The 12197-nt window shown below is 45.7% G+C and overlaps 1 protein-coding gene across 1 annotated transcript in view; it reads left to right on the plus strand.

Annotated features, from left to right (window-relative positions):
• The window catches only part of TRPV4 (transient receptor potential cation channel subfamily V member 4), a 165465-nt gene that overhangs the window by 126595 nt on the left and 26673 nt on the right, over positions 1-12197 (plus strand). Inside the window, 2 exon segments of the mRNA XM_030219409.1 lie at positions 4856-4929; positions 8784-8949. Of these exon segments, the coding sequence (XP_030075269.1) occupies positions 4856-4929; positions 8784-8949 (240 nt within the window).

Raw genomic sequence — 12197 nt, forward strand, 5'->3', positions numbered from 1 at the left:
AGCACGGATTTAGTGAAGGGAAGTCTTGCCTCACCAATCTAATGCATTTTTTTGAGGGGGTAAGCAAACATGTGGACAATGGGGAGCCGGTTGATATTGTATATCTGGATTTTCAGAAGGCGTTTGACAAAGTGCCGCACGAAAGACTCCTGAAGAAATTGCAGAGTCATGGAATCGGAGGTAGGGTATTATTATGGATTAAGAACTGGTTGAAAGATAGGAAGCAGAGAGTAGGATTGCGTGGCCAGTATTCTCAGTGGAGGAGGGTAGTTAGTGGGGTCCCGCAGGGGTCTGTGCTGGGTCCGTTGCTTTTTAATGTATTTATAAATGACCTAGAGATGGGAATAACTAGTGAGGTAATTAAATTCGCCGATGACACAAAATTATTCAGGGTCGTCAAGTCGCAGGAGGAATGTGAACGATTACAGGAGGACCTTGCGAGACTGGGAGAATGGGCGTGCAAGTGGCAGATGAAGTTCAATGTTGACAAGTGCAAAGTGATGCATGTAGGTAAGAGGAACCCGAATTATAGCTACGTCTTGCAAGGTTCCGCGTTAGGAGTTACGGATCAAGAAAGGGATCTGGGTGTCGTCGTCGATGATACGCTGAAACCTTCTGCTCAGTGTGCTGCTGCGGCTAGGAAAGCGAATAGAATGTTGGGTGTTATTAGGAAGGGTATGGAGTCCAGGTGTGCGGATGTTATAATGCCGTTGTATCGCTCCATGGTGCGACCGCACCTGGAGTATTGTGTTCAGTACTGGTCTCCGTATCTCAAAAAAGATATAGTAGAATTGGAAAAGGTACAGCGAAGGGCGACGAAAATGATAGTGGGGATGGGACGACTTTCCTATGAAGAGAGGCTGAGAAGGCTAGGGCTTTTCAGCTTGGAGAAGAGACGGCTGAGGGGAGATATGATAGAAGTGTATAAAATAATGAGTGGAATGGATCGGGTGGATGTGAAGCGACTGTTCACGCTATCCAAAAATACTAGGACTAGAGGGCATGAGTTGAAGCTACAGTGTGGTAAATTTAAAACGAATCGGAGAAAATGTTTCTTCACCCAACGTGTAATTAGACTCTGGAATTCGTTGCCGGAGAACGTGGTACGGGCGGTTAGCTTGACGGAGTTTAAAAAGGGGTTAGATAGATTCCTAAAGGACAAGTCCATAGACCGCTATTAAATGGACTTGGAAAAATTCCGCATTTTTAGGTATAACTTGTCTGGAATGTTTTTACGTTTGGGGAGCGTGCCAGGTGCCCTTGACCTGGATTGGCCACTGTCGGTGACAGGATGCTGGGCTAGATGGACCTTTGGTCTTTCCCAGTATGGCACTACTTATGTACTTATGTACTTATGTACCTCCTCCCCACATGTCCAACATCTCTCTCCCCTCCCCTCCCTCTCCCTTGGGTCTGGCGCTCCCCCTATCTCACCCCCACCCCCCGTTTACCTCAAAAGTCCCTTTCTTCTTATAGGGTCCTGGCAGTTTGCCACTGACCAGAACCTTCTGTCTGCTGTGGCCTGCCCCTTTCTGATGTAACTTCCTGCTTCCGCAAGGGTGGGTCACAACAGAGAGGTTCTGGTCAGTGGCAGACAGAGAAAGCGACTTTTGAGGTAAACACGAGGGGAGAGAGCCAGGTTCAGGGACAGAGAGGATAGAGGGAAAGATGTTGGCCTCGGGAGGGGGGGGGGAGATATTGGACCTGGGGAAGGGAAAGAGGGGGCAGAGATGGTGCATAGAGGGGAGGGAGAAAAAATGAGAGGGAGAGATGTTGCATCAAGGGGAGGAGGGAAAGAAAAATGTTGGATCTGGGGAGGGTGAAGAGAGACCACACAAAGGTGGAGGTGCACTCGATCCCCACGGAGACACAGACCAATGCAAAGCGGAGAAGAAGTAGGGAAGGTAGGCTCTTTCCAATCAATGAGAGAGACGTATAAATGAAAAACAGTTTATTGGTAACATCAAAAAATGACTCTACACAGCTGTGTTTCGGCGCCGAGGCGCCTTCCTCAGGAGTCTCCTCCAGTCCAGACTACTGTAACCTGCTCCTTACGAGTCTGCTGCCGAAGGAGTTCTCACTTGCAGTCTGCTCAGAACTCAGCAAAATGGCCTCTTTCATGCCGACATGATCACGTTGCTCCTCATATTTTTATTTTTTATTGTTTACATCCATAACATACCACTCTCAAAATTCAGATTCGGCTAATCCCTACATGAGCCCATAATAGACCTCGATGAGGGCTCATCCAGGGATTACATAGTAACATAGTAGATGACGGCAGAAAAAACCTGCACGGTCCATCCAGTCTGCCCAACAAGATAAACTCATATGTGCTACTTTTTGTATATACCCTACCTTGATTTGTACCTGTCCTCTTCAGGGCACAGACCGTATAAGTCTGCCCATATCCCCACCTCCCAACCACCAGCCCCGCCTCCCACCACCAGCTCTGGCACAGACCGTATAAGTCTGCCCAGCACTATCCCCACCTCCCAACCACCAACCCCGCCTCCCACCACCGGCTCTGGCACAGACCGTATAAGTCTGCCCAGCACTATCCCCACCTCCCACCACCGGCTCCAGCACAGACCGTATAAGTCTGCCCAGCACTATCCCCGCCTCCCACCACCGGCTCCAGCACAGACCGTATAAGTCTGCCCAGCACTATCCCCGCCTCCCACCACCAGCTCCGGCACAGACCGTATAAGTCTGCCCAGCACTATCCCCGCCTCCCACCACCGGCTCCGGCACAGACCGTATAAGTCTGCCCAGCACTATCCCCGCCTCCCACCACCGGCTCCGGCACAGACCGTATAAGTCTGCCCAGCACTATCTCCGCCTCCCAACCACCAGTCGCGCCTTCCACCACCGGCTCTGGCACAGACCGTATAAGTCTGCCCAGCACTATCTCCGCCTCCCAACCACCAGTCGCGCCTCCCACCACCGGCTCTGGCACAGACCATATAAGTCTGCCCAGCACTATCCCCGCCTCCCAACCACCAGTCGCGCCTCCCACCACCGGCTCTGGCACAGACCATATAAGTCTGCCGAATCTGAATTTTGAGAGTGGTATGTTATGGATGTAAACAATAAAAATATGAGGAGCAACGTGATCATGTCGGCATGAAAGAAGCCATTTTGCTGAGTTCTGAGCAGACTACAAGTGAGAACTCCTTCGGCAGCCCCTCACTACCTCTCTACCCTCATCTCCCCTTATGTTCCCACCCGAAACCTCCGTTCACAGGACAAATCCCTCCTCTCAGTACCCTTCTCCACCACTGCCAACTCCAGGCTCCGCCCATTCTGCCTCACCTCACCCTATGCCTGGAACAACCTTCCTGAGCCTCTACGTCAAGCCCCCTCCCTGCCCATCAAGTCTCTGCTTAAAGCCCACCTCTTCAATGCTGCCTTCGGCACCTAACTCTTACCTTCAGGATATCCGGACTGCCCCCATCGTATCGTCTACTCACTTGTCCTTTAGATTGTAAGCTCTTTGAGCAGGGCCTGTCCTTTTATGTTAAATTGTACAGCGCTGCGTAACCCTAGTAGCGCTTTAGAAATGTTAAGTAGTAGTAGTAGTAGTAGTAGTAGTAGTAGTAGTATTAGTAGTAGTAGTAGTAGACTCATAAGGAGCAGGTTACAGTAGTCTGGGCTGGAGGAGACTCCTGAGGAAGGTGCCTTGGCGCCGAAACACAGCTGTGTAGAGTCATTTTTTGATGTTACCAATAAACTGTTTTTTAATTTATACGTCTCTCTCATTGATTGGAAAGCGCCTACCTTCCCTACTTCTTCTCCGCTTTGCATGGATCTGGCTAGGGGGCAGATATGTGGGACCCAGGGGCAGGGGAGCCGAAGACCTAGGGTTGGGGGGCCCAAAGTCCCTCTTATTGCCCAGGGGCCAGATCCCTGTCAGTCTGCCCCTGGTATTTCCTCATTGATCGTGACCTTGTATAGTTGTCACCTTACCCAAGGTCAACAGTACATGCTGATCCAAACCTAGCTTTCCTCATTGCATGCAGGGAATTGTAGTTATGATCTTTCTGGGGAAATCAACAGAACAGTTAGAACGACAACTTCCTGCGTGGAATTGGACAAAACCAGAACCAGAGCAACCTATTCAAAGGACCTGGGGTGAGGTGGCAACCCTATGTCTGTAGTCTGCTTTTGGAAGCAAAGAGACAAAAGCAGCTGATTGTGGGGGAGTTCATACACAGGTGCAGTTGTACCCACTTACTTTGGAGAGTAATAAAGAGTAAGGAAGCCTTTATGGAAGTGGGAGGAGGGAGAACAATTCAATCTTAGCACTGTCCTCTCCTCCATGCCCACCCCAAGCTTGGGTTCACCACAGACACGGGAGGAAGCTGCTCTGTCTTCTAGAAAGCTCTGTGGAGCAGGGGCGTAGCCAGACAACAGATTTTGGGTGGGCGTAGGCAAGAAGTGGGTGGGCACCAAGTGTTCTCCCCTTCACCCACCACAAAAAAAAAAATCTCAGCTGGCAGGAAAACGCTTCTTTTCACCTTAGAAGTCTGCAGCAGGCACATGCTGAAAACTGAGTATGCGCAGATGTTGGTATCCTGGAGAATGGTGTTTTCATTACCATCAGGGAGAAGTCTTCTGCTGGCGGAGCTTGGGATCCCCACCTGCTACCGCTAATACGTGTGCTGCTGTTGGGTGGGCCTGAGCCCTAATTGGGTGGGCCCCGGCCCACCTGTGGCTACGCCACTGCTGTGGAGGCCAGGCAGGCAGGAGCCTTCCATTTCTTGAGATGTTCCTTGAAAATATCTTGATATCTTTACCTGAACTAAAGTGTTCCTTTTTTTGTTTTAATTTGTTTCATGTTTTTCTCATGCAGATAAAAGATTTATTCATGAAGAAATGTCCCGGAGTTAATTCCCTTTTTATCGATGGCTCATTCCAGTTACTTTAGTGAGTATGAATGCACATCCTCAGGCGCCACTCATTCTCCTCGCACCTTTTCTGAGCAAAGTCAGACAAGAATGAATTTCAAAAAAATAATAAAAACAATCTCAGTAGTGTGTTTTGGATAGCACATACTTTCTGAAAAGGTCTCTCTGACAGCAGAATGATCTGAGGAGAGATTTGATTGGATATATTAACTTTGCATACCTTTTCACAACATAACATTAAAATGGTTCAAATCAGTAATAATGCACATCAATGCAATAAAGGTACAGCATATACATCATCACTATACATAAAATCCAATGCACAATTCTACATAGCAACATAGGCTGCAATAATTGAGTCCACTCTAAATACTGTGATCAATGTAATCAGTGCGTTTTATCTAGCAAAAAAGGTGCCGGTACTCAAATGCCAGGCCACCCTTCATGTGTGGGGTGATCCTTGAGGGACCCACCCTACAACAGCCAGGCCCCCTGCAACCAGTCACAGAATCTTTGACAAGGCAGAATTGGTGTGTAGAGCCTGAGCTCTTTCATTAAAACTTGGGGATCATCGGTCAATTTTAGCAGACAATGGAAAAGGTGCCGGTACTCAGTACCCCCAAGTACCCCCTCAAAAAAAGCCCTGAATGTAATTATCATAATGAGCAGACAAGTATTGAGTGATTCTGGAAAGGACAAATACACTGGGGCCGGTATTCAGACCACGGGAGTTAGACTGGCTAACTCGCGTGGTCTGTGCTAAGCCCGAATATTCAATACATGCGGCTGGTAGAGTTGCTAAAGGCAGGGAGGGCACTAGCTTCTGCCACCCCCTCATCCGTAGTAACTTAACCCAGCTGGTCAAAACATATCAATCCTTTCTATTCTTCTTAGAATGATAGAATTTTCTTCAAGGTAATCTAACTGACGTAATGAGTTTAATAAAAAGTTTCAATTTTATTAATATACATACTCTTGCACTTTTGCATAAACGTTCTTCCGTGTTTAACCACTTTTAAAATACTTCAAACATATTCTTGAATGGTAGTGTTATTCAGTCAGACATCTAAATTTCTTTGTCATACTTTACTGTAAACGGAACTCATCCACCAACATGTGGCGTGTTTCGGAAATTGCTGCCTCAGGGTGTGGTCCACTTGAACTTGTACTGAAAATCACACACGCTCCATTGGTGTCCGCTTATACAAAGGTGCAAGAGTATGTATATTAATAAAATTGAAACTTTTCATTAAACTCATTATGTCAGTTGGATTACCTTGAAGAAAATTCTATCATCCTAAGAAGTTTAATGTGACATTTAATGTGAGCAAGTGCAAAGTGATGCATGTGGGAAAGAGGAACCCGAAATATGGCTACGTCATGCAAGGATCCACGTTAGGAGTCACGGACCAAGAAAGGGATCTAGGCGTCGTCGTTGATGATACGTTGAAACCTTCTGCTCAGTGTGCTGCTGTGACTAAGAAAGCAAATAGAATGTTAGGTATTATTAGGAAAGGAATGGAAAACAAAAATGAGGATGTTATAATGCCTTTGTATTGCTCCAGGGTGTGACCGCACCTCGAATATTGTGTTCAATTCTGGTTGCCGCATCTCAAAAAAGATACAGTGGAATTAGAAAAGGTGCCGAGAAGGGCGACGAAAATGATAAAGCGGATGGGACGACTTCCCTATGAGGAAAGGCTAAAGCGGCTAGGGCTCTTCAGCTTGGAGAAAAGGCGGCTGAGGGGAGATATGATAGAGGTCTATAAAATAATGAGTGGAGTTGAACGGGTAGATGTGAAGCGTCTGTTCACGCTTTCCAAAAATACTAGGAGTAGGGGGCATGCGATGAAGCTACAATGTAGTAAATTTAAAACGAATCGGAGAAACCTTTTCTTCACTCAACGTGCAATTAAACTCTGGAATTCATTGCCAGAGAATGTGGTAAAGGCGGTTAGCTTAGCGGAGTTTAAAAAAGGTTTGGATGGCTTCCTAAAGGAAAAGTCCATAGACCGTTATTAAATGGACTTGGGGAAAATCCACTATTTCTGGGATAAGCAGTAGAAAATGTTTTGTACTTTTTGGAGATCTTGCCAGGTATTTGTGACCTGGATTGGCCAATGTTGGAAACAGGATGCTGAGCTTGATGGACCTTTGGTCTGTCCCAGTATGGCAATACTTATGTACATATGTACTTATATGTTTTAACCGACTGGGTTGAAGTTACTATTGATTTGTTACCATTGCTGTTGTTCCTAGCCCATTTAAGTGGATACCCTCTCATCTGTGGCATGTGGGGCAGGGATGTGCCGATCCTGCCCATAGTCACCAGAGACTCTCCAGGTTATCATCAACTGGATGAGCCAACTTGACCTTTGTCTCTGTGTAGTCAGGGTATATTTAACTTCTAGTGCATCTTTCTCCCAATGCCTCTGTTTTTGTTTCTGTTACAAAATCTTTGCAGTTGTACCAAAGCAGTACATCCTTCAAAAGGTAGCAAAGAATGCAAATTTATTTTGAATGACCTTTTCTTAATGTTTCAGGCTTTTTCACTGACTTGCTAGGCAAGTCAAAAGTTGTACGTTATAAACTGTGTCCTGGAAGACCAGCACCTCCAAAAATGATTATGGTGTCTCTTTCCCATCTTCTTTTTGGAAGAGGTTCTACAAAACTGATCACCAGATGTTCCTAGATTTGGCTGTGATTTGTCATAATGGCAGAGTACGTTTGGGATCCTTCTTTAGTGGAGAAAACTGACAAAATTCCAGCATTGATAAGATACAAAATACCTCCTCTTGACTTGCAGTTATGGGGTAATTCAATAAATTGGTGTCTTATTTTGGTGTCCCAAAGCAGTGTGGGAAGTGCCAGTTCTGCAATGGCATTAGGGTGTCTTGATTCTGTTATAGAATGCTAGCACAAACCCATCCATTGGCGCACCTAAAAAGAAGGCGCTTGCTTACTTCAAGTCAATATTATAGATAGATCCCAATGCATAAACCTAATTAAGAAGTTGTCCTTCAATGTGGATACGCTAAGTCAATGGCAGCTGTAAGTGGGTGTGCCTAGATGCACTAATCACTGGGTGTAACTTATAGTCCTATATAATAAAAAGCACCTCCAACGTTCTAAAGCTGACTCCGTAAAAGTGAAGCTTTGAAGGGTTCGTGCTCCTGCTGTATCCATCTCCTGAATTAACATCACATTCTTCCTGGTTCGTGACAAACAGCAGTGACCAATCACTGGAAGAGAAAGCTGCAGAATTGCCAGGCAACAGAACGCGACGCCACACGCATGAGGGTGTCGTCGTCCCTCCCTTCCTCCCTCCCTCCCTTCCCAGGCCCCCTCCCTCCAAATTTTAAAAGTCATCTTCACTTACCAAGTCGGGTTTACGGCCGCCGTCAGCAGCGGTAAAAGGCGTGCAGGCTTGGCCCTTCTCTCTCTCTCAGCTCTGGTCCCGCCCTTGCGGAAACAGGAAATGAGGGCGGTAATTTCATTTTATATGCATGTCCACTATGTGCGCCAGAAAATAACTGGGCAGTAAAGGACATTCTATGCGTGTAGACCATTACCGCCTGGTTAACGTGTGAGACCTTACCGCTAAGTCAGTGGGTTGGCAGTGAAGGTCTCAGACCCAAAATGGATGTGCGCCAATTTTCATTTTGCTGCACGTTCATTTTCGGCCAAAATCTTTCAAAAAAGGCATTTTTTCAGCACACCTTAGTAAAAGGACCCCTATGTCACTTTCTAGTTCTATGCCTTTTCGTGGCATGGGTTAATGTGTTCTTCGGGATCATGGTCTAGATGGGATATGTCTTGACGATTCAGATCTTGCTTGTCTATGCTCACGGTTTTCTTCCTGTTTCTTTTCAGTTTCATATACTCGGTTCTGGTGATCATCACAGCCGCACTGTACCTGGCCGGTATTGAGGCATACCTTGCTGTCATGGTCTTTGCCCTTGTCCTTGGCTGGATGAACGCACTTTACTTCACTAGAGGGCTGAAACTTACAGGGACCTACAGTATCATGCTCCAAAAGGTAAGGAAAAGAGGTGACCGACCCTTCCCACCTCAGGGTAGGAAACAGGGTCACAGATAAAAACAGAAGGACATGTCTTGCAGGTAACCAAAGCTAGAACTGGACATAACTTAACTTTTCCACCTTGCGATTCCCAAATGTGTCTGTCACACATGAACGTTACAAAACGTCACTCTGTATTTGTTCATACCGGTATTGGCGATCGCCTCTACGGTACTATGCAATCCACATTGAGCCTGCAAATAGGTGGGAAAATGTGGGATACAAATGTAATAAATAAATAAATAATGTTCTATATTGGTTTAAGGGCTATTTCCATAGAAAGTGTAAAATAAAAGTTTCAAATAAATGGTCGGAATCCTGGTCTCTAAATTGTGGAGTGCCACAGGGGTCTCTACATTCACCTACAGTGGGGGAAATAAGTATTTGATCCCTTGCTGATTTTGTAAGTTTGCCCACTGACAAAGACATGAGCAGCCCATAATTGAAGGGTAGGTTATTGGTAACAGTGAGAGATAGCACATCACAAATTAAATCCGGAAAATCACATTGTGGAAAGTATATGAATTTATTTGCATTCTGCAGAGGGAAATAAGTATTTAATCCCTCTGGCAAACAAGACCTAATACTTGGTGGCAAAACCCTTGTTGGCAAGCACAGCGGTCAGACGTCTTCTGTAGTTGATGATGAGGTTTGCACACATGTCAGGAGGAATTTTGGTCCACTCCTCTTTGCAGATCATCTCTAAATCATTAAGAGTTCTGGGCTGTCGCTTGGCAACTCGCAGCTTCAGCTCCCTCCATAAGTTTTCAATGGGATTAAGGTCTGGTGACTGGCTAGGCCACTCCATGACCCTAATGTGCTTCTTCCTGAGCCACTCCTTTGTTGCCTTGGCTGTATGTTTTGGGTCATTGTCGTGCTGGAAGACCCAGCCACGACCCATTTTTAAGGCCCTGGCGGAGGGAAGGAGGTTGTCACTCAGAATTGTACGGTACATGGCCCCATCCATTCTCCCATTGATGCGGTGAAGTAGTCCTGTGCCCTTAGCAGAGAAACACCCCCAAAACATAACATTTCCACCTCCATGCTTGACAGTGGGGACGGTGTTCTTTGGGTCATAGGCAGCATTTCTCTTCCTCCAAACACGGCGAGTTGAGTTCATGCCAAAGAGCTCAATTTTTGTCTCATCTGACCACAGCACCTTCTCCCAATCACTCTCGGCATCATCCAGGTGTTCACTGGCAAACTTCAGACGGGCCGTCACATGTGCCTTCCGGAGCAGGGGGACCTTGCGGGCACTGCAGGATTGCAATCCGTTATGTCGTAATGTGTTACCAATGGTTTTCGTGGTGACAGTGGTCCCAGCTGCCTTGAGATCATTGACAAGTTCCCCCCTTGTAGTTGTAGGCTGATTTCTAACCTTCCTCATGATCAAGGATACCCCACGAGGTGAGATTTTGCTTGGAGCCCCAGATATTTGTCGATTGACAGTCATTTTGTACTTCTTCCATTTTCTTACTATGGCACCAACAGTTGTCTCCTTCTCGCCCAGCGTCTTACTGATGGTTTTGTAGCCCATTCCAGCCTTGTGCAGGTGTATGACCTTGTCCCTGACATCCTTAGACAGCTCCTTGCTCTTGGCCATTTTGTAGAGGTTAGAGTCTGACTGATTCACTGAGTCTGTGGACAGGTGTCTTTCATACAGGTGACCATTGCCGACAGCTGTCTGTCATGCAGGTAACGAGTTGATTTGGAGCATCTACCTGGTCTGTAGGGGCCAGATCTCTTACTGGTTGGTGGGGGATCAAATACTTATTTCCCTCTGCAGAATGCAAATAAATTCATATACTTTCCACAATGTGATTTTCCGGATTTAATTTGTGATGTGCTATCTCTCACTGTTACCAATAACCTACCCTTCAATTATGGGCTGCTCATGTCTTTGTCAGTGGGCAAACTTACAAAATCAGCAAGGGATCAAATACTTATTTCCCCCACTGTATATTGTTTAGGGGCCCTTTTACTAAGGCAAGTAAGTGCTTACACACTTCCAGTGTGCGTCAATTTGGAACTACTGCCTGGCTACCGCGAGCCCCGGGCGGTAATTCCATTTTTACGCGCATCCAATACATGGGTCCGAAAATATGTTTTATTTTCTACTGCGTGGTGCTAACCGGACAGTAATCAGCGGTGTGCGCATGCTGACGATTACTGCCTGGTTACCGCGTGAGACCTTACTGCTAAGTCAATGGGTGGCGGTAAGGTTTCAGACCCAAAATGGACGAGCACCAATTTTTATTTTGCCGCGCGTCCATTTTCGGCCCCCCCCAAAATGACCTTTTTTTGCAGGCACGCTAAAAAATGGACCTGTGGGCATCCAATACTTGTATCTACAACAGCGCAGACTATTTTTTGGCGCACCTTAGTAAAAGGACCCCCTAATGTTTTAATGAGCACCTTAGGGGAAAGCATTATAAAAATTGAACATCGTATTTTATATATATGCGGATGCTATCACTTTATTAATCCCTGTCATACTCAACATAGGTGACATATCATCAGTTCAGGAATGTGTTACGATAGTGGAATGTTGGGCTGCTGAACATTTGCTGAAATTAAATGTGGGTAAAACTAAATTGTTTTGGGTAGGACAAATGCAAGGTAATTCCTTGGACAGGGAATTAAGTTATAGAGGACAGACTATGAAATTTGAAACATCTCTTAACATTTTGAGAGTTACTGTGGACCTCTTTCCTTAGGTTCACATATAAATCACCTATGGAAAATAAATCTTCTGGAAATTGTGCAATTATGACATAAGAAAATATTTTCTTTCTAATCATTTAAAAATATTAACTTAAGCCCTTATCTTACCTCAGTTGGATTAATGTAATGTCTCGTCTTCAGGTTGCTCAGATAAGCAATTGAAACGTCTTCAATCACTACAGAATACAGCTGCTAGATTAATTTCTAATGCTAAGAGATTTGACCATGTAACACCTCTTTTGATTAATTTACATCAGTTGCCAAATATAGCTTATAAGTACATAAGTATTGCCATACTGGGAAGGACCAAAGGCCCATCAAGCCCAGCATCCTGTTTCCAACAGTGGCCAATCCAGGTCACAAATACCTGGCAAGATCCCAAAAAAGTACAAAACATTTTATACTGCTTATCCCAGAAATAGTGGATTTTCCCCAAGTCCATTTAATAATGGTCTATGGACTTTTCCTTTAGGAAGCCGTCC

This window comes from Microcaecilia unicolor, chromosome 11, assembly GCF_901765095.1.
Source record: "Microcaecilia unicolor chromosome 11, aMicUni1.1, whole genome shotgun sequence".
In the NCBI taxonomy this organism is placed as follows: domain Eukaryota; kingdom Metazoa; phylum Chordata; class Amphibia; order Gymnophiona; family Siphonopidae; genus Microcaecilia; species Microcaecilia unicolor.